This window comes from Pinus tabuliformis, chromosome Q, assembly GCF_031772625.1.
Source record: "Pinus tabuliformis cultivar Carrire ecotype Pingquan chromosome Q, CPIR1, whole genome shotgun sequence".
Lineage (NCBI taxonomy): Eukaryota > Viridiplantae > Streptophyta > Pinopsida > Pinales > Pinaceae > Pinus > Pinus tabuliformis.
The window spans coordinates 53,986,892-54,008,065 of NC_142296.1; the positions used below are offsets into that span (position 1 = coordinate 53,986,892).

The window sequence follows — 21,174 nt, forward strand, 5'->3', positions numbered from 1 at the left end:
GGTGCTAGCCTCAAAATTTGGGTGTCATTACAACCCATGTCATACCACAGCAATCTTAATGACTTAAGTAGTTTCAATGATTGGTATTGAACAATGCTCAAAGGCCACAAAGATCTTTGCTCATGCTAGTCAACTCAAGCAAGGTTCTACTCCAGCAAGGAGCATTGCAACAAAGTTACAAAGATATACAGTCACAACATACATTACAACAATATCACTTCAGAAGGAGAACACAATGCCACATCTCGGGTGGACATCATGACAGTGCTCTCAAAATTCTTGATTTCGATTCCATACCCTCACAGTCAAGGAATCAAATAATCTCAACATATCATAAAAGGCAATAGTGCTTGGTGTTGAACAATGCAAGGAAGTCTCAAGAAAGGTTCTGGAACTCTATTGTACCAGGCAGCTCAAGCAAGAATCTCATTGAAGGAGATCATTCAAGAAAGCATCAAGGTGAAGATTTCATCTTCACATGACAAGTAAGTATCTTTTTATTCTATATTCAAGTTTGGTTAAATGACTTCATGATTGCAAGGACATCTATGAATTGGATGGGTTATCAAGATTCCTTGCATGAAGAAGGAGAATAGACATAGTCCTCTAAGTAGCTAAAGTCATCAAAAGGTCTCCTTTGAATTTATGAAAAGGGATATTTATGAAAGATTCCCTCACATAGTAAAAATTGGAGACATCAAAGTGATGTAGATGATAAACTCATTCTCTTAAGGTGCAATGAAGAAGGTCACATGAAATCTGATCTACATGAAAGTAAAGGGTATCAAAGGATGTAGGATATCTTCCATCTACAAGACCTAGAAAGGAAGATAACCATAATGCACTAACAATCAAGGTAACAAATGTCCATGAACAAGAAGGTTACCTCATTCAACAACTTGTGGTCTCTATGCCAGATAGAGAAGGACAAGTTGATGGCAAAAATATTGAAGGTTAAAAGAACTCAACCATGTGCAGAAAAGGAAGGCAAGGTTGGTCCTCAAGCAAGACAAAATAAGTATAGTTAAGATTCAATGCTATAGAAAGATTTTGGAAGCTCATATCACTGAAAGATGGAGGAAGTTGAAGAAAAGGGCCAATGAAAGAGGGAGTAACAAATCTCTCCTATGAGTAAGATAGTATCCCTCACAAAAAGGTCCTATCATAAGCTCCTATATCTTGTGATTATGATAATAAGATGCGTCATGGCATCATGGAAGCATTAGAAGCAAGAGCTTATGACATCACCATGGGAATCATGAATGACAAAAAATGGAAAAAATCCATGCCAGTCAAACATAAAGGACATAGCTCTTGGGAATCTCATTGAACATTGAAGTAAAGATAGATGTCATCCAGGACAAGGCTCATCATACATCAAGGCAAAAAGGAAACATCTGCCAGATGGGGATATGCAAGATCCTCAAAGTTCTCTAATGGAATCCTCATCAGAGGGTTCACTAATATAGAGAGGAAGCAAGTGTTTCATCAGGAACTCCAACTTATGGAATTCATGGGATGATGGTGTGATGACATGAAGCAGATCAAGGGATTGAAGATCTTTTCAAACAAGGAAGTTGCTAGAAGAAGCCTAGATGACCTAAAGGTAAAATGAGGTATGTATGCTTGTATTTAATATTATAATGTCATGTCATATGGTTGCAGGTAACATGGATCATTACTTCTATCTTGAGAAGCATGATCAAGAGAAAAAGGATCTTCTCCTCTGAAAGAATGCAGGAAGGCATAAGTCACACTAGATGAAATCAACATAATATGTCCTCATATGAAGTATGAGGTAGTTGACTAAGAAACTCTGATTGAAAGCTCCTGGAAATGGAATGTGTGAGGAAGGAAGAGATCGTGAGATATGCAACCATGATGAAGGCGATCAACATCCAAAAGACCAAGAAGATTTGACTAGGAAATCTCCTGGAAAGATATGAAGACTCTAATGAAAATCTGAAAAAGATGAAGACCCTTGACAATGGATATCTTTGAGAGATCTGTCAACATGTATGCAGGATGTTGACACCTACAGGATGTTGACACCTACAAGATTAACCCCCAAGTTGAGGCAAGGGAACAATAGTACAATCAAAACTTGTTCTTTCTACCGCACCTCCCCACTAATCCATGCCCAAATGTGGTCAAGAAAAGTAAGCATAAACACCCAATTACATAATGAAAAATCATACCTTCGGGTTTGGATGGCCCATCTCAAACATGCGATCATAACAAATGAGCCAGGTGGCGGAGAATAGTAGCCCATCGAGCTATCGGGTGGTTGCAAGGGGCTATTGGCTGAAGACAAATCTAGGAGGAAATTTCTCCTATAGGGGTCACCCACTAGTGGCGGGTAACAAACCCTACCTAAGAAAGTTTTTACTAGTCTTTTTTGATGACATGCTTATCTGCAACAAGACATGGAAAGAACAATTTAAGCATTTGGAGTGAGTACTTTCTCTTCTAGAAGAAAATCAGTTTTATGAAAAATATTAAAATGTACTTTTGGTAAGGATGAATTTGAATACCTTAGCCATGTCATATCCAGTGAAGGAGTTAAGGTGGATTCCGGTAAATTCAAAGCAAGAATGGAATGGCCAAGGCCAAATAACGTATCAAAATTAAGAGTATTCCTAGGATTAACAAGTTATTACAAAAGGTTCATCAAGAACTATGCTCAATTAACAACACCGCTATCTAACTTGTCGAAGAAAAATTCCTTCCAATGGAGTAACCAAGCAGAGGAATATTTTGAAACATTGACAAAAGTTATGTCTTCTACACTTGTGTTAGCAACACTGGATTTCACAAAACATTTTGTGATAGAATGTGATGCTTCAAGCATTGGGATCGGTGTAGTATTAATCCAAAATGACCATCAAATAGCTTTTGAAAGTTGAAAACTCAACAAGAGGGAAATCCTAAAATCTACATATGATAACGAGATGTTGGCCATTATTCATGCGCTAGCCAAGTGGTGACAATACCTCTTAGGCAGTATATTCTCAATACGTACTGATCACAATGGTCTTTAATTCTTATTACAATAGAAAACATTATCCACAGAACGACAAAATTGATGGAAAAACTTTCCACCTTTGATATGGAAATATTACCCAAAAAAGAGAAAGACAATGTAGTTGTTGCTGCACTGTCACAAAAGGATGCTGAAATAACATAATTAATATTTTATCCTTACTAGTATTATTATTATTATGATACTATTATTTATAAAATAGTCTAAATTCATTCACCTTTAATGGATTAATAAATAGATAAATGAATTCTCAATAGTTTCATGGAATAAGTAAATTAAATTGAGAATCTCTTACTTGGCAAATAGAACCTCTCTCTTGGAATAAAATAGTAACTCCACACTTAAGAGAATGTAACTCTCCCTCACTAATTCGATGTATGGCAAAAGTGTAACTCCTCCTCATTAAATGCACTTCTAACTCCCTCACTCATTTCGTTTTGTAACTCTCACTAAATATTCTCTCATGTCTAAGTGTAACTCTTTCTCTCTCCCTAATTCGAATTGTAACTCCTCAAGAGAAGTGTATCTCTCTCTATTTTTTGGATGAGATACACTTTTCCTCAAGTAACTCCTCCCTCATGGAATTTGATTCTCCTATTGTTGGCTCAAGGCATGAATTCATTTTGTAACTCCTCTCCTTTCTCATCTATTTAAGCAAGAGCAAATGAGAGTTGAGAGTAGCATGTTCATTGTGAAAAAGGAGAGCAAGTGTTGAGTGTGTGCAAGAGAAGTATGAGAGGAAGTGAAGAGCAAGAGCAAGGGAAGAGTTGGAATAAGTGTGAAGAACAAGATTTGATCAAGAGAAGGAGGAGATCTTCAAGCAAATAGCAAGAGAAGATGGAAAGGGTAAAATCATCGCTCATTTTTTGTAAAATCATTATTAAAATTTTCCCTCATTCATACCTTGCGGAAAGGGTATTAAAGCTCCATTTGTAAACCCTCCTTGAGAAGTTCAAAACCCTCTCTCTTTGTCTAAGAGGGCTATATTTGTAATTTTAATAAAAGAAGTTTTTCCTAGAGGGAGTTGTGGATTTATTCCCGTGGTATTCCACCTCCTATTTGGGTAGTAGGGTCTTTATTGGATCACTAACTTACTAACTTAGTAATTAGATCTCATTACTAACTTGTTCATTTTGCACTTATTAGTTCATAGCATCTAATTGTTAGATTTAGATCTCATATCCTTTGCTAATAGCTTTTGAATCACTTATTTTTGCCTTGATCTAACTATATGGTGGTTTCATTAGCTATTTAATTTAATTTGCATTTCAATAATTAGATCTAATTTGCTAATTGGTATTTCCATTAAAATTGTTTTATCTTGTTATAGATCCAATTTGCATTGCTTCATTGAGTACTTTTCACTTGCTTTGTTAATCATTGACATAAGATAATCATATTATAATATAAAAAATTGGGCTCAAAGTGCTAATTGTTGATTGATCATATTAAGTGAAGTGGCAATTACTATTGGCATATTTAAAACATTTCACTTTTGAAGCATTTTTCCAAATTTGTTAAATCTCATTGAAGCAATTGTTTTAGTTCTCATTTCTAATTTGCATTTTAGATTTAGTTTGCATCTCTAAAATTTACCTCCAAGCATAAGCTTGGTTGATATAAATTTTAGAATACTTCCCTAACTTTCATTCAATTTGATAAATTTGAGTTTGGAGCAAAGGTTAAAACATGTGACCTCGCAGTTCTCTTGTGGTCGAGCCCTTGTAGAAACAAAGGCACGTGGGTTGTCTTGAAGTCTAGGCGGGTATCGTTAATGAAGGACTAGTGCCTCCTTGTCCTAGCCTTCTTGCAATTCACCTCAGTCCTTACCAAGTTTTGAGAAATTGAGGGGAAGTCTCACCATAGATTAGGCATATAATTAAAATTTACCAAGACCACTTTGTCTCACACACTCACATAACATTGTCTCATCTTGCATTTGTTCATTGTACAAGTTGAATTGTGAGCATTTCATTTTACTTGCAAGTATTACATTGTATTGCTCTTGTACTTGTCATTTCAGTTACTTGCTCATTGTTCATTGATATCAACTCTATCTTATTTGAGAATTCCTCTTAAAATTACAAGTATAAGTTTCATTTACCTTTCAGGTCTTTCTATTGCTCATATTTCAATATTGTGATATCGTTCTACTACACTTGTCTTGCAGCATTGCCTATCTTGTAACTTGAAGCATCATTTTTTTATTTTGCAAGTATTATAACTTTATTTGAGCATTGTTTAAAAGGCATTGGTCTCTCATCCTTTATATTATCGGATGCCATATTGTTTTAATTGAATCTATCCCATTAATATTTGCTCACTAATACTCATACTTGCTAATTAATCTTCAATTCAAGTTATATTGAATGGTAATTGTCTTGCCCTTTATCTCCTAAAACTTGTTGTCTTCAACAAATTTTTCTTTAATAATCATATTTAGGGATTACCCCCCATAGCTTACTAGGAGAGAGCTTAAAAGGAGAAAATTGGGAAAAGGTGACAGCCCTTTCTTTGAGTGTTGCATCTTGAAGACCACGCCTGGTGGGATTGAGGACTTTCCCACAATGAGGTGTGCATCTTAGGCGGCAACAGGTTTAATTATTAGCCTTTAAATAGGCCACATTAGAGAAGAATACCATGAGAAAAAACCATGGCTTAAAAATACCATGGAAAAAAACCATGGGCTGGAGAATTTCATGCTTTTTACTTTAATTTTTAATTTTATTTTGGTTTATTTTGACAGAGTCAAAATGTTAAACATTACAACTCCTCTGCCATACTGGGCTGGATAGCGCATCTCGGTGCAACTAGTGATGACATTAAATGTTAAAAACTGTTTATAACACATAACCCACTGACAATAATGGTGAAACTTATTTAAACCAGAAAATGCTTACATTAAAGAGTTTAGGAACACCCTGCATTATCCTTTACCAGTAAATGGAACATCCTGACATCCTCTCTTCATTTTATGCTCACAAACGCTGCTTCATCCTCATAGAAAACACTATCTTACAAAAAATGTTGACCTGATTAAATAGTTTTGGAAACTAACATGAAAAACACGGCGGTGCAATTTGGGGTGTTAACAGACCTCTTAGAAATCATAAAGAGCCTGTTATAAGTTATAACTATGCTCATGACAGAAATTTGATATCATGATAAATACGAGTGACGACATAAATACTAAAAGTTGTTTACTTTGTAACACAAAACCCACTTGATCAATTGTGAAACTCATTCAAAACAGAAAATACCTATGTTTGAGAGTTTAGGAACATACTGCATCATCCTTCACCAAGCCTTCCTCATCCACTATTTGCAAGATGGTTCGAACTAATGCTTGGTTAATGACCATCTCATTTAACTGCACATATTTATCTTTACGAACTTAGATATCACATTGACTGTAATCTGCTGGGGAAAAACAGACAACACAAACACAAGTAGCAAATTAAAGATTTAACAGTTTGCAGATTGCTCTGGGATGCAGCTTACCATTTGACTGAGAGGCATAAATCGAGTGTACCACTCTGCATCTTCTTTAAGGGCAGCTTTCAGCATAGCCTGTAGTCCATCACAAAACTGCAGAAGTGCTGCAATGGCCAAGGCTTCCTTTCCATCTATTGCAAAACCTCTTGCCAACCGATCTATTGCAGATTTTGCCTTGATAATAAACATATTGGAAATTTATCCTCAGTTTGTATTGAGAGAATTACCATACAATCCAACTAAAGAGTCTAAATTAACAATCTTTACAAGTACAATTTAGTCATTTTCATACAGGACTCCAGGAAAAGATAACAACTAACACAATATTCTCCATGCAACCATGGAAAGAAAGAAAGAAATTATATTAACATCCACAACTAACCAAAATGGGTCAATAGGACTTGAAAGTACAGCCATCCATAGTGGCAATGCAGCAGTGCCAAGGCATCTCCTTGTTGCAGAAAACATTGTAATAAAAATTAAAAATCTAAAGTACAAGTGTAAACCCAAGAGCTAAATTATTAATAGATCTAGGAAACTATTACTATATTATAAACACCATTTAATTCCTATATAGGCATATTTTAAGGTTAACTCAATTGGTCAAGTCCCCTCCGTTAAAGCACCTTTCCTATTGAGAGGAAATCAGTTCAAATTCTCTCGACACCCTTAAGGTCAAGCTCTGTGGTTGGACCGACCAGAAGTGATCCCTTCGGGTGGATCTACCTGATACAAATATTCCATGGATGTAGCGATCACCAATCTCTAGGGTCTGTGAACCACATAGAAAAAAAAAACAATAAATGGCAATCTTAAAAATTTAAGTTAAAGTGACATTTATTTTACTTTAAGAATTTAACATTACCATTAATTAACAACATTTTGGTGCAAACTGAGAGTGAAACCCTTTTTAAAGAAAAAAAAATTGGTCTTAAAGATTTCTAGAAATCTCATTAATTCATAATTAACCTCTGATTAGGCAATAAAACCAAAAATGTGGATCCCAACAATTAAATAAAGGCAAAATCAAACAAATTTCATTTAGAAACGGATTGTTACAGATGTTGAAACATGTTTCAGTTTGTATGAAATACATTTCTGACATGTGAAATGTGTTTCGTACAAACTGAAACACATTTTAGTCGTGTTTCAGAGTTCCCATACAAAAATGCAGCCAATACATAGGGGAGGTGGGGGGATTTCATACAACATAGGTTGATTTGGTACCGAACCAGCCAAGTCAAAGTTTGACTCCACCAATTCAATACCAAACCATCCCTACCAGCCGAGTAGCTACTAGACCCCACTGTGGCTAACTCAGTAAGGAAAATTAAAATTTTTTATTAAAAACAAAAATCCAAAAACGTAACTCCTAAACCCTACCAATGCCAACAATTAATGGTGATGTTAAATTCTTGACGTAAAAGGAGGAAATGTCAACTTTTACTTACACTTTTAACATTACCATTAATTGTTTCAAGATGTTTGAGACTAGTTCCAACCTCATCGAACTTGATAAGGAGTAACTAGAATTATCCTATTCAAAATTCAGCAAACATAATAGTTTTCAAAATTTCAAGATTGGTAGGACTGCAACATTTTCATTGGATTCTATCACGTGTGAGGGTATGGTCTTAGCATTTAATCAAAAGTACCAACCCCTTTATGTACCTTGATGTTGGTGGTATTGATTGTTGAACTCCTTTGTCATGGCCTTAACAAAAATGTACCTGTTACCACCCAAACTAGCAAGTCTTGCTAAGATCCTTACAAGATGCTAAGGTGGCACTATTGCTACAAAATCTAGCAGGCCCAATGCAAAGCCTCACTAGGAAAGGGGCCAGACCTTTGTTGAAGGAAATGTAACTAGGTTTGGTCTTCATAAATGTACTTTTGATATTTGTATTTATTCAAGAAAAAGAAATATTATTTTTATAATATATTCAATGAGTTTCTTGCTCATTGAAATAGGTCTAGCACATGTTAAAGTGCTAAAGGGGAGTCAAATAGTCAAAAGAAAATATTGAAGACCTCAAGGGCATGTTACACTATGTAGAATATCGTATAAGGTCAAGGGAATACCTCCAAGCCAAGTACAAGTCCTCTCCATGCAGAAATGTCCTTCAAAAGAGGCTAAACGAGGAAAATTGATGAAGAAAATGTATATCGGCCTACAGTGAGCAAGTCGGCCTCAAGCCGGCCTAAAGGAGGGACAACCCTCTATAAATAGAGGTTGTCCACTCCCTCAAAAGACAACGAAAAACATCTCTGAAATCAGTGAAGTGAAGTAGCCGAAAAAGAGAAGGGAAAACCTTGTCTAAAGGGTCTCCTAGTGCAGCGAAGGAAGGAGGAGGAAAACCAAAGTGAAGAGGATTGTTTCTAGGGCTAGAAACAGTCACACGTGTGAAGAAAAGGAGGTCAAGTCTGCGGGTATGACAGCAGGGACAAAACAGTCCATGAACTAGTGTTGTTTGGGCTTGAAACTAGGCCTACAAGGCCTCCCAAGTCAAGCGAAGAAGCCTATCTCTCTAGCGAAGGAAAAGGACCCTAATTCTCTAGGGTTCCTACCATACGTGGCAAAACTAGGGCTGTTGTTCAGTCACATCAAGTTTGCAGACCTACCTCAAGAAGAATCTCATTGGATCAAGAGAAGGGTGTCTCCTTAAGTGAACAACATCTTGAAGAAAGGAAGAAGAATATCTCATCAAGACGCTAACATAGCCAAGGTCTATCTCTAGACAAAGCAGTGAAAAAAAGGGCGAAGTGCTGAGGAGCAAAGTGCCGGAAGGAGGAAGTTCATGTTCTGGGGAACATAGTGCAGAAAAGAGGAAGGACTTGACTTGTGCTTGGAGGACATCCTAGTCAAGGGTTTAGGGTTTGGCATTGATCAATAAGAAGCTTCAATAAGAGAAACTTACTGAAGAGTTTTCCTCTCTAAGAGAGAGAGGTTTTGGCCCTTGCAGAGAGCCAACATCTTGTGTTCTTGTTCTTATGTTTTTGGTAGCACTTTGATGAAGTACTCACACATGCATTAATAAAAAGAAGAAGATTAAGCTAATAAGAAAAGTAAAAGACTCCACAAATTGTTATCAAGTCAAGAAGAATCACACTACATAGAATTGCCCTTGATTCTTCAACATGGTATTAGAGCTAAGGTGACACATCAAGGAAAGGGCATTGTTGTCGCGCGGATTGACACGACAACCCTCAGACCGAGGGCTGTCACTCTGATCCCCGATCCCTCCGTTTAAGCCTGTCTCCCGCGGCTAAGGGGGGTAGTCCCTGTGAGATGATGAAGACCAACTGTCGACCAGTTGGTTGGGAAACACGAGATACGATATAAAAGCACTTGATGGATTCGATTAATTTAACAGACCAGTGCCTTAAGAGATTGTGTTTAAAACGATTACTTATTAAATGATATAAAAAATATGGACCACGAACAGTAATCATCTATCACCAGCTAAATCACAATGCTCTTAGAATGACCAAAACGATATCTAGCAACTGAAATTTAAATGAATGCTTTAAACCACCATGAATCATAAACCATTAACCAGATATCAACTTCGCATCTCGACTTGAAAATTTCAGATCTCAGCATGAAAGATATGACATGAAAAACTACTGAAACTGGCAAAACTAATTTTCCACAAAATTTTAATATTTTTCAAAAAAAAAAAAATTTTTTTAAATCCTTTTTCAAAATTATTTTTTTTTTTTTTTTTCAAAAAAAATGAAAATTAAAAAATTAAAATTTAAAATCTATTCTAAAACTAAATTATATTAAAACTAAACTAAACTAAAAATTAAATTAAAATTAAAAATTCTAACAAAAACATTTTTTGATTTTTTATAACAAAATTTAAAACTATGTTAAAATTGAAATAAAACCAAACTAAAACTAAAAATAAACAAATTAAAATCCTAAAAATAAAATCAAGTTAAATTCTAACTAAAATCAAACCAAGCCTAAACATTAACGCATTTTTTTTTTATTTGATTCTTTATAAAAAAAAGAAACTATTTAAAAAAAAAAATTAAAAATCTAAATACGTAACACAAAAATAAAATCGTAACCCTAGCCTAAGACGCTTATGCGAATGTGGCTCAAGCCGTCACGCTGCACGTTACAGCTCTCCTGTTCATAAACACTTTTAATCAAAGGTAATATAGAGATCAGGTCAGAAGAATACGATGAACTGAGTCAGATATGAAGAACGCAGATGTCCGGGTCAATATTGTGAACCAGATTGTCAAGCAGACGATGAAAACGCGTACCTGAATTTACGCAGTCAATGGCGAATGAGCAAAGACGATTTGAAGCTTATTTCGAAATGCTTTGGCGTGTATGAGGATTGGAGCTGACCTAAGGCTGTCCAATCTGCAAATCGTATGTGCTTGACGGCTTTGATACCTGAGGATGCTGCAGTTTTGCTGCTTCCGGCACTAGATGGAGGCGTTTAGGCAAATCATCTAAGCAATCCGTGGCTGGATCAAAATGTAGATATGCTGGCTTGTAGGCTTCTATGGCAGCGTGAAGCATACAGCATAAACGTTTACAGGAGTTCGTGGGTGAGGAAAGAATGTGAGAAATGCGCGCAGATGAGGGGAACTATGCAAGCGGATGAGCAGATAAGAGCCACAGTGGCAGCGTTGAAGTTTGCAGGCAATGGAAGACGTGCTGACAGGTTGGGCATTTGCTGAGGCAAGAGCGGCTCACGTGAAGATTTTCCTCAGCTGATGTGCACGTGCGTAACATTGAAAACACATCTAACTTGACCTCAGTTTGATGACGGACTGGAATATGATCACAAAACTTTCTGCTCATAAACCCCTGAAGAGAAACCCTCTAACCTGAAATGATGAAATCACCCAAACAATAATATGTACATAAAACCGAAATCAAAAATCCTAATGTACAGATTTAGCCCCTTAGCAGCCAGATTTAGCAGTAAGAGCAGGAATACTTTAAAGAAATAAAGATTTAAGGTTTTCTCTGTGAAGAACAGAAAGAAAGTCTCTCATGCAAAACACAAAATAAACTTTAAATGATTAACCCAGGGCCAAAATCAGCTGGGCTCTGCAAAGAAAAGCCTGTGGGAGTCGGCTGGTTCAGCCTAGAACTTCCCCAAACGCCCACCAATATCCTTCACCTAAAGATTTCCTGCACATCTCAAGCAACCATCAATAAAGAAAGCAAGAATGCTGCTAGATTTCAGGAAATAATGGAGATACCTGCCATTATTTCAGAAACCCTAACAACACTCAAACCCTAGCAAGTGAACAAGATACCTGTGCTCACAATACTCTGAAAACAAGCTATTATTAAAGGCTGAAAACTGAAATATGCAGAAAAATAAACATCTCACAGCAATTCCAGAGAGTAACACCAGCAAGATTTTTGGACCCCAAAGTCTTCCTTTATTAACCAGAAACCAGATTACAAGAGAGCTTTTTCAGTACAGACTCACAGATCAGATGATCTGAAATGACCCCTAGCACCCTACTTAAAGGAAATGCCTCCAACGGCTAGTTCTAGTGATCCATGTAGAAATGATCTCGACCGTTGATGAGGATCAAGACATCTCTTGATCTCATCCATCGATTTATTCACTTAAAATATTATTATTTTATTAGTTAGGGTTTTTGCTTTATTTTTTTATTTTTACTTATTTTATTATTTTATTATTTTTATTCATTTTTTAATTTTTTAATTCATTTTAAAATGGATCATCGAACTAAGCCTTCGGAAACATCACCTAGGACCTAGGACTTAGGACTCATGAGGGGATTTAAAACATTTTTCGACCCTCAGGACACATTACATCATGACTTTTACAATTTACATCTTAAGGGAGAAAACCCCTTTAACATAGACCCTCACAAATCACCCAGTTCTGCGACACAACTATAATCTAGCAGATCAACACACTAGGATTCTCCTAAAATTCCAATGACAAAATCAATCCCGGCTTTGGGGTCAGGTTTGAAGAAAAACTCTGCCGATCCGTGGATCGGTGAGACGAAAAACCTTCCGGGACATAGATTATCATCAGAAAGTTAGGTCCACCTAGGCAAATTACATACATGACTCATGTCTGCTAAGATTATTTACAATCAATACATGCAGACTGGGTTTACAATCAAAAAGATCAAGTTGTTGATGATGGCAGGATGGCACGGACATGCTGATCAGGTGCTGCCCCTTTTTGCCAAGAAAAGGGGGATGTACTGCATGGGTAGTTGACCAGTAGAGGTCAACATCTGGCTCTACTTGGGGACACGTTGCTGCTTGCAGGAATGTGAGAATCCAGAATCTGCATCCATACAACACAAAAATAAGTAGCGTCCATCCAAAAAATCAGCATATACATTAAGCACATAAAAGCTCTTCATTTATTAACTATCTAATAACATGAAAAGTAAATCTAATCCTAAAACAGAAATGAAACGCTGAAAAGACGAGTAGAGTTAGAAATACAATACAAAAAATGCCCCACGGCATCAGATGTGTTCAATATAATGCATACTGAGCATTTGCCTGCTTTCAGGCAAATCTGTCGGCTGCTTGTCGGATGTGCTATGTCCAATTTTGCATATGGTAGGACTTTTTCCTATCCGAAAATCAAGCAGCTCGCGGCCGTCTGATGCATCAAATCTTCGTCTAATCTTCTTTCTCTTACGTTTTTTCTTTCTGGCAGGTGGAATTACTGACGACCTGGAACTTTCTGTTTCAAAACTATCAGATGAAATATGCGTGATATGTCTTTCTTTAGCCCGCATCTGATCTTTATCATTCTTAAGTCTATCTTCAATCAACCATCTCTCAACTGAACTAATAACCTCCTCATAATAAGATGGAGCTTGTCGCAGCAAATGAGAAGGCTCCTGGTTTCTCTTATCATCTGACCATTGTTGAATCTTTTGAACTTGTATTCTAATGGCATCCATCTGACTAGAGCATTCATCCCTTATAGCACTGATTTGTATGGCATGGTGTTCTTGCATGTGTTTTATTACTTTATCATTTTCTTCCTTTATGTTCATCAAGCAATGCTGCATGGAATTTATTTCTTCTTTATGATTCGCTTGCATGTCAGCCAACTGATTGTTATGATTGAACGTCATAGAGTCAATTTCCCTATCATGATCAGCTTTCATGGTCACCATATTTTCCTCTAAGACTGACATCTTGCTTTGCATGCTTCTAATTTCTGTTTCATATTTAATTTTCATGGCCTCAATTTCCTTAGCATGCTGATTTTGCATAATATCTATCTCCCTGTTACGTTTTTCAAGGTGGGTGCACAAAGTTCTCACGTCATTGACATAATTAGTTTGATTAGCCTCCATTAGATCTTGTATAATTTGCTTTTGCTCTTCCTTTTCATTGTCATTTGTCCCTGATTTTTCACTATCATAAACTTGGTCTGCGATATTTCCGGTGGATGACACATTCTGATCTTGAAAACTTTCTTCAACAGCTGGATTTTTTATAAGATTACTTTCTTTCGTTTGCACAATTTTAGAGGTAGAAGGCAAGCTGTTTGAACTATCATATCTATCTTTAAAAGCATTGAGAATGTCTTATAAAGAAGTGAAAAAATCATTAGGAAAATTATTAAACCAATTCAAGGCATCACCCTCTAAAGAATGGACAAATAGACGCATCTTGAAATCTTCATGATTATATTGAGGAAGTCTACAATATATGATCATTGCGCAAGTAAACATGTTTAAATGATGTCTAACAGCGACCGGATCATCACCCGAGAACTTAAATAATTTAGAAATGGCTTCTTTCAGAAGATCATGGAGATTGTCAGTAAAATGACATGGTTTACATGAATAATCCATGATGAACAACAAGGGATCAAATGGATGATAGAAAGAGATTTCTGCTCAAGAAAATTAAGAGATGAGAGAAGTGGAGTCGCCTCTAAGATCCGAGAAGCAATCAACAAACAGATATGCGGCAGGCTTCTTGTCTGGGAAAAATAAGAAAGTGGAGCCGCCACCCAAACAAGAAACAAACCGAAGAGATGCTGCTAATATGGGATGAAAAGATGCCAAAAATATTGAATATGCCAGCTCAACTGAGAGATGAGAAAGAGAAGATAAATGAAAAGTAGTTGAAACACCGAGAACAAAGTGTCCCCGGCAACGGCGCCAAAAAATGTTGTCGCGCGGATTGACACGACAACCCTCAGACCGGGGGCTGTCACTCTGATCCCCGATCCCTCCGTTTAAGCCTGTCTCCCGCGGCTAAGGGGGGTAGTCCCTGTGAGATGATGAGGACCAACTGTCGACCAGTTGGTTGGGAAACACGAGATACGATATAAAAGCACTTGATGGATTTGATTAATTTAACAGACCAGTGCCTTAAGAGATTGTGTTTAAAACGATTACTTATTAAATGATATAAAAAATATGGACCACGAACAGTAATCATCTATCACCAGCTAAATCACAATGCTCTTAGAATGACCAAAACGATATCCAGCAACTGAAATTTAAAAAAAAAAAATGAATGCTTTAAACCACCATGAATCATAAACCATTAACCAGATATCAACTTCGCATCTCGACTTGAAAATTTCAGATCTCAGCATGAAAGATATGACATGAAAAACTACTGAAACTGGCAAAACTAATTTTCCACAAAATTTTAATATTTTTCAAAAAAAAATTTTTTTTTTTTAAATCCTTTTTCAAAATTTTTAATTTTTTTTTTTTTTTTTTCAAAAAAAAATGAAAATTAAAAAATTAAAATTTAAAATCTATTCTAAAACTAAATTATATTAAAACTAAACTAAACTAAAAATTAAATTAAAATTAAAAATTCTAACAAAAACATTTTTTTATTTTTTATAACAAAATTTAAAACTATGTTAAAATTGAAATAAAACCAAACTAAAACTAAAAATAAACAAATTAAAATCCTAAAAATAAAATCAAGTTAAATTCTAACTAAAATCAAACCAAGCCTAAACATTAACGCATTTTTTTTTTTATTTGATTCTTTATAAAAAAAGAAACTATTTAAAAAAAAAAAATTAAAATCTAAATACGTAGCACAAAAATAAAATCGTAACCCTAGCCTAAGACGCTTATGCGAATGTGGCTCAAGCCGTCACGCTACACGTTACAGCTCTCCTGTTCATAAACACTTTTAATCAAAGCTAATATAGAGATCAGGTCAGAAGAATACGATGAACTGAGCCAGATATGAAGAACGCAGATGTCCGGGTCAATATTGTGAACCAGATTGTCAAGCAGACGATGAAAACGCGTACCTGAGCTTACGCAGTCAATGGTGAATGAGCAAAGACGATTTGAAGCTTATTTCGAAATGCTCTGGCGTGTATGAGGATTGGAGCTGACCTGAGGCTGTCCAATCTGCAAATCGTATGTGCTTGACGGCTTTGATACCTGAGGATGCTGCAGTTTCGCTGCTTCCGGCACTAGATGGAGGCGTTTAGGAAAATCATCTAAGCAATCCGTGGCTGGATCAAAATGTAGATATGCTGGCTTGTAGGCTTCTATGGCAGCGTGAAGCATACAGCATAAACGTTTGCAGGAGTTCGTGGGTGAGGAAAGAATGTGAGAAATGCGCGCAGATGAGGGGAACTATGCAAGCGGATGAGCAGATAAGAGCCACAGTGGCAGCGTTGAAGTTTGCAGGCAATGGAAGACGTGCTGACAGGTTGGGCATTTGCTGAGGCAAGAGCGGCTCACGTGAAGATTTTCCTCAGCTGATGTGCACGTGCGTAACATTGAAAACACATCTAACTTGACCTCAGTTTGATGACGGACTGGAATATGATCACAAAACTTTCTGCTCATAAACCCCTGAAGAGAAACCCTCTAACCTGAAATGATGAAATCACCCAAACAATAATATGTACATAAAACCGAAATCAAAAATCCTAATGTACAGATTTAGCCCCTTAGCAGCCAGATTTAGCAGTAAGAGCAGGAATACTTTTAAGAAATAAAGATTTAAGGTTTTCTCTGTGAAGAACAGAAAGAAAGTCTCTCATGCAAAACACGAAATAAACTTTAAATGATTAACCCAGGGCCAAAATCAGCTGGGCTCTGCAAAGAAAAGCCTGTGGGAGTCGGCTGGTTCAGCCTAGAACTTCCCCAAACGCCCACCAATATCCTTCACCTAAAGATTTCCTGCACATCTCAAGCAACCATCAATAAAGAGAGCAAGAATGCTGCTAGATTTCAGGAAATAATGGAGATACCTGCCATTATTTCAGAAACCCTAACAACACTCAAACCCTAGCAAGTGAACAAGATACCTGTGCTCACAATACTCTGAAAACAAGCTATTATTAAAGGCTGAAAACTGAAATATGCAGAAAAATAAACATCTCACAGCAATTCCAGAGAGTAACACCAGCAAGATTTTTGGACCCCAAAGTCTTCCTTTATTAACCAGAAACCAGATTACAAGAGAGCTTTTTCAGTACAGACTCACAGATCAGATGATCTGAAATGACCCCTAGCACCCTACTTAAAGGAAATGCCTCCAACGGCTAGTTCTAGTGATCCATGTAGAAATGATCTCGACCGTTGATGAGGATCAAGACATCTCTTGATCTCATCCGTCGATTTATTCACTTAAAATATTATTATTTTATTAGTTAGGGTTTTTGCTTTATTTTTTTATTTTTACTTATTTTATTATTTTATTATTTTTATTCATTTTTTAATTTTTTAATTCATTTTAAAATGGATCATCGAACTAAGCCTTCGGAAACATCACCTAGGACCTAGGACTTAGGACTCATGAGGGGATTTAAAACATTTTCGACCCTCGGGACACATTACATCATGACTTTTACAATTTACATCTTAAGGGAGAAAACCCCTTTAACATAGACCCTCACAAATCACCCAGTTCTGCGACACAACTATAATCTAGCAGATCAACACACTAGGATTCTCCTAAAATTCCAATGACAAAATCAATCCCGGCTTTGGGGTCAGGTTTGAAGGAAAACTCTGCCGATCTGTGGATCGGTGAGACGAAAAACCTTCCGGGACGTAGATTATCATCAGAAAGTTAGGTCCACCTAGGCAAATTACATACATGACTCATGTCTGCTAAGATTATTTACAATCAATACATGCAGACTGGGTTTACAATCAAAAAGATCAAGTTGTTGATGATGGCAGGATGGCACGGACATGCTGATCAGGTGCTGCCCCTTTTTGCCAAGAAAAGGGGGATGTACTGCATGGGTAGTTGACCAGTAGAGGTCAACAGGCATCAAGGAAGAACATCTACAAAAGTTGAAGCATCAAGCCAAAAAGTGTCAATCACATCAAAGGACAAGAAGGTCTACCATTTATCACATCAAGGAAGACTACATAGCAAGAAGAAGAGCCTTATATAAGGCACCTACAAGAAGAGCAGATCAAAAAAGGACCTACATCAAGCTACAAGTCATCAAGCAAAACTCATTATCAAGCAAGCCCACTTTGAGAAAGCAACTTGAAGAACATCAAGATCTAAGGAAGGCAAGCCATCAAGTCTTCAAGGAGAAAGCAAGTCCACTACATCTCAAAATCTATCAAGTATATGCCCCCTTCTGAATATACATCAATTTATTTTTGCAAGGAAAGCAACAAACTGGTAGGTACCAACAACTTTCTTGCATGGAAGAAGAGGACTGATTTACTTCTCAATGAGAATGAACTCCTAAAACACATCAAAGGGAATGTCACTATTCTTGCTAAGGAACAAACTCAAGCCTTAGTCAAGTATAATAAGGATGAGACAAGAGCTCAAAGGATTCTAATAGAATCCATCAAAGACTCTCTCATTCCTTATGTCTCCAAACTTGAAACATCAAAAGAAATCTATGATAAACTAGTAGAGCTATTCTCGGTAAGCACGGCTAGAGAAATGATATCTCTACGAAATGAATTGTACAAGATGAAAATATCAAAGGAAGGAATAGCTCCCTACTTCGTGAAGATCTCTGAGATGAGGGATCAACTTCAAGAGCTAGGAGAAGCCATGTCTGACAGAGAAATGACAACTATAGTACTCAATGCTCTACTTGAGGATTGGGGCAACTTCACATCAAGCATATATGCAAACAATGAAGCCACCCCACTGAGTGAAATGTGGTCCCTATCCCAGATAGAGGAAACAAGACTCAAAGCAAAAGAGGATGTGGAATCAAAAGGAGCAAGCTTTTGCTACCATGGCCAAGAGAGAGGGAAAATTTGACAAATTTGGTCCCCGAAGAACAAACAACAAAGATATGTCCAAAATCCAATGCTATGGGTGCCAAGAATATGGACACTACAAAAGAAATTGTCCTAAACTAAAGAAGGACAATAACAACAAAAGAAAAAGGGAAGAAGCTCATGTGATGCAAGAAATGAAAGAAGAAGACAAGAAGCAAAAGAAGGAAGATCCTTCGGATCTCTACTATGACTAAGTCAAACTCTTTACTTAAATTCTTCTTTCAAAGTTTTGAGTAGGATAGGAGCATGTAGGAATAGAAAAAAATTGCATGGCTAAAAACATCTTCTAGAATCTAGAAGCATGATGTACATAAAGTTCAAAATACTCGTGTAGAAAGAGCATTTATAAATAGAACAAAATGCATGGTTAGAAATATCTTCTAGAATATAGGAGCATGGTAGATATAGCTCAAGATATTCATGTAGAAGGAGCATACCTAGTGTAGGACCTCATCCACAATGAAAGAAAATTGATCATGATTAAGAATCTTAGAAGACATCCATCATCAAAAGGAAAAAAACATTTGCAGGGTAAGGATCTTCAAGATCCTATGATGGAATCTTCAAAAGAAGATTCATAAAAGCAGATGTCTCATTGGGAGTCCCATTCATGGGATTCAAGAAAATGATGATATGTGGGCAAGCTAAGATGAAGCAAGAAGGGCCACACCAAGGACAACCAAATGAGGCTAAGATGATCAAAGGAGAATCAAGATGAGGTATGTATGCATCAAAGTTTAGTCATGTTATTATTATTATTATGATATATATATATATATATATATATATATATATATATATTATTGAGTCATGGGAATAGTTCTATGATATGGTCAAGTAGAAAAGAATCTCTTTCACCAATGACATGCTCGAAGGCATGTACTACAATGCAATGAAGGTCAACAAAAGAAATACTCACATAAGGAGTATAAGATTGTTGACTAAGAAGCAAGTGAAGAAGGAACGTTGACTAGTCCTAGAAGCAAGCAATGAAGAAGTGCTCTCACAAGGAGCATAAGGTGGTTGACCAATCTATCCAAGAAGAAGCAAGTGAAGAAAGAGATCAAGCATGTGAAGAACACCATGATCACAAAGAATCACTATCTGACAAAGATCCATTGAAGACATCTCCTGAAAGAAGGCAAGACAACTCTGACTAAGAAAGGAAAAGATCAAAGGACCCTTGACACCTATGAAGGCCTTGGAGATATGAAAGGTGCAGATAACTGATTCTACTCTACGAAGATGTCATGATGAAGAAGCCATCCAGCAAAAGCACCATTTAATGTTGAAGCAATATTAGGATGAAGTCATGAAGGGCTACTAGATCAAAGCATGGGAACAAGCAAGTACAAAGAAGCATCCATGTGAAGAGTAGTCCGAAGCATAGACAAGATGACAAGAGAACCTGATATATGACAAGAAGGCCACTTTCCACGAAAGAAGCAATGACATGACTAACAGGGAAGGAAAGTGATCAATGGATGGTGCCCTACCAAGAAGAAGTTCAAACAAAGACTTCATGACATCAAAGGAAGGAAGAAGATCAAGCAGTTGGAGGACCCACGAAGAAGAAGTTGTTGATGAATGGACAAGTCCCTAGCTAAGAGGGAGTTATAACAAGTTCCCAATTACAAAGGAACTTGGACAAGTACCTTGTCAGAGGATACTTGGGCATGTCTTCCTCAATTGAGAGGAAGTGATAGACACAACATTCTTGTCTTCACTTGGGAAGAAAGAATGGGAGGATTGGGTAATCATCTGGCATCCGATACTCTTTGAGGATGTGTAGGGCATCCAAGACAAGAGTAGGCAAGAGGACCAATATTCTTTGAGGGTTGGGAACCCAAGACAAGAATAGTCCTAGAAAGTCATACTCAGTGAACACCCTAGTGGGTATGTACCTTGAGAGACAACAACTAAGGTGTCTATGAGTCATTGGTCTCGCCAACATTGTGCTCTGATCTATTGAGAGATAAAGTTGTCAGTCAAGGCCTTGCTGTGGAAAAAAATGTTGGTTATTATGATGCTATAACAGATGGATTGCAAATCCGGTTTCTCCTATGTGAATTCCTCAAGATTGAAACATAGCCAAACACCCTGTAATGTTGTATGAAGACCTCCCTAGTTAAGAGGGAGTGTTGGAGGAAATGTAACTAGGTTCGGTCTTCATAAATGTACTTTTGAAGTTTTGATCAGTGTTGCGAACATCTTGATAACATCCCGATTTTATCTCGAAATCACGATTTTTTGGCCTAGCCAATGTTTGCCAATTTTTTAAAATATTTTTATGGTATCTTAAGTTTGCCGATGTTTGCCGATTTTTTACCGATATTTTCTCGATTTTTACGATTTTTTGG

General features: G+C 36.8%; 1 protein-coding gene across 4 annotated transcripts in view; it reads right to left on the reverse strand.

Annotated features, from left to right (window-relative positions):
* The window catches only part of LOC149218265 (uncharacterized), a 503,060-nt gene that overhangs the window by 461,656 nt on the left and 20,230 nt on the right, over positions 1–21,174 (reverse strand). For 3 of the 4 annotated variants that reach the window (XM_089383876.1, XM_089383874.1, XM_089383873.1), the window contains 2 exons: positions 6,545–6,712; positions 6,330–6,413 (listed from right to left, as the gene is read on the reverse strand). The exons of the other annotated variant lie outside the window; for it this stretch is intronic. In XM_089383876.1, coding sequence (XP_089240002.1) covers positions 6,330–6,413; positions 6,545–6,712 — 252 coding nt within the window. The remainder of the gene's footprint in view (positions 1–6,329; positions 6,414–6,544; positions 6,713–21,174) is intronic. 4 annotated transcript variants of the gene reach the window in all.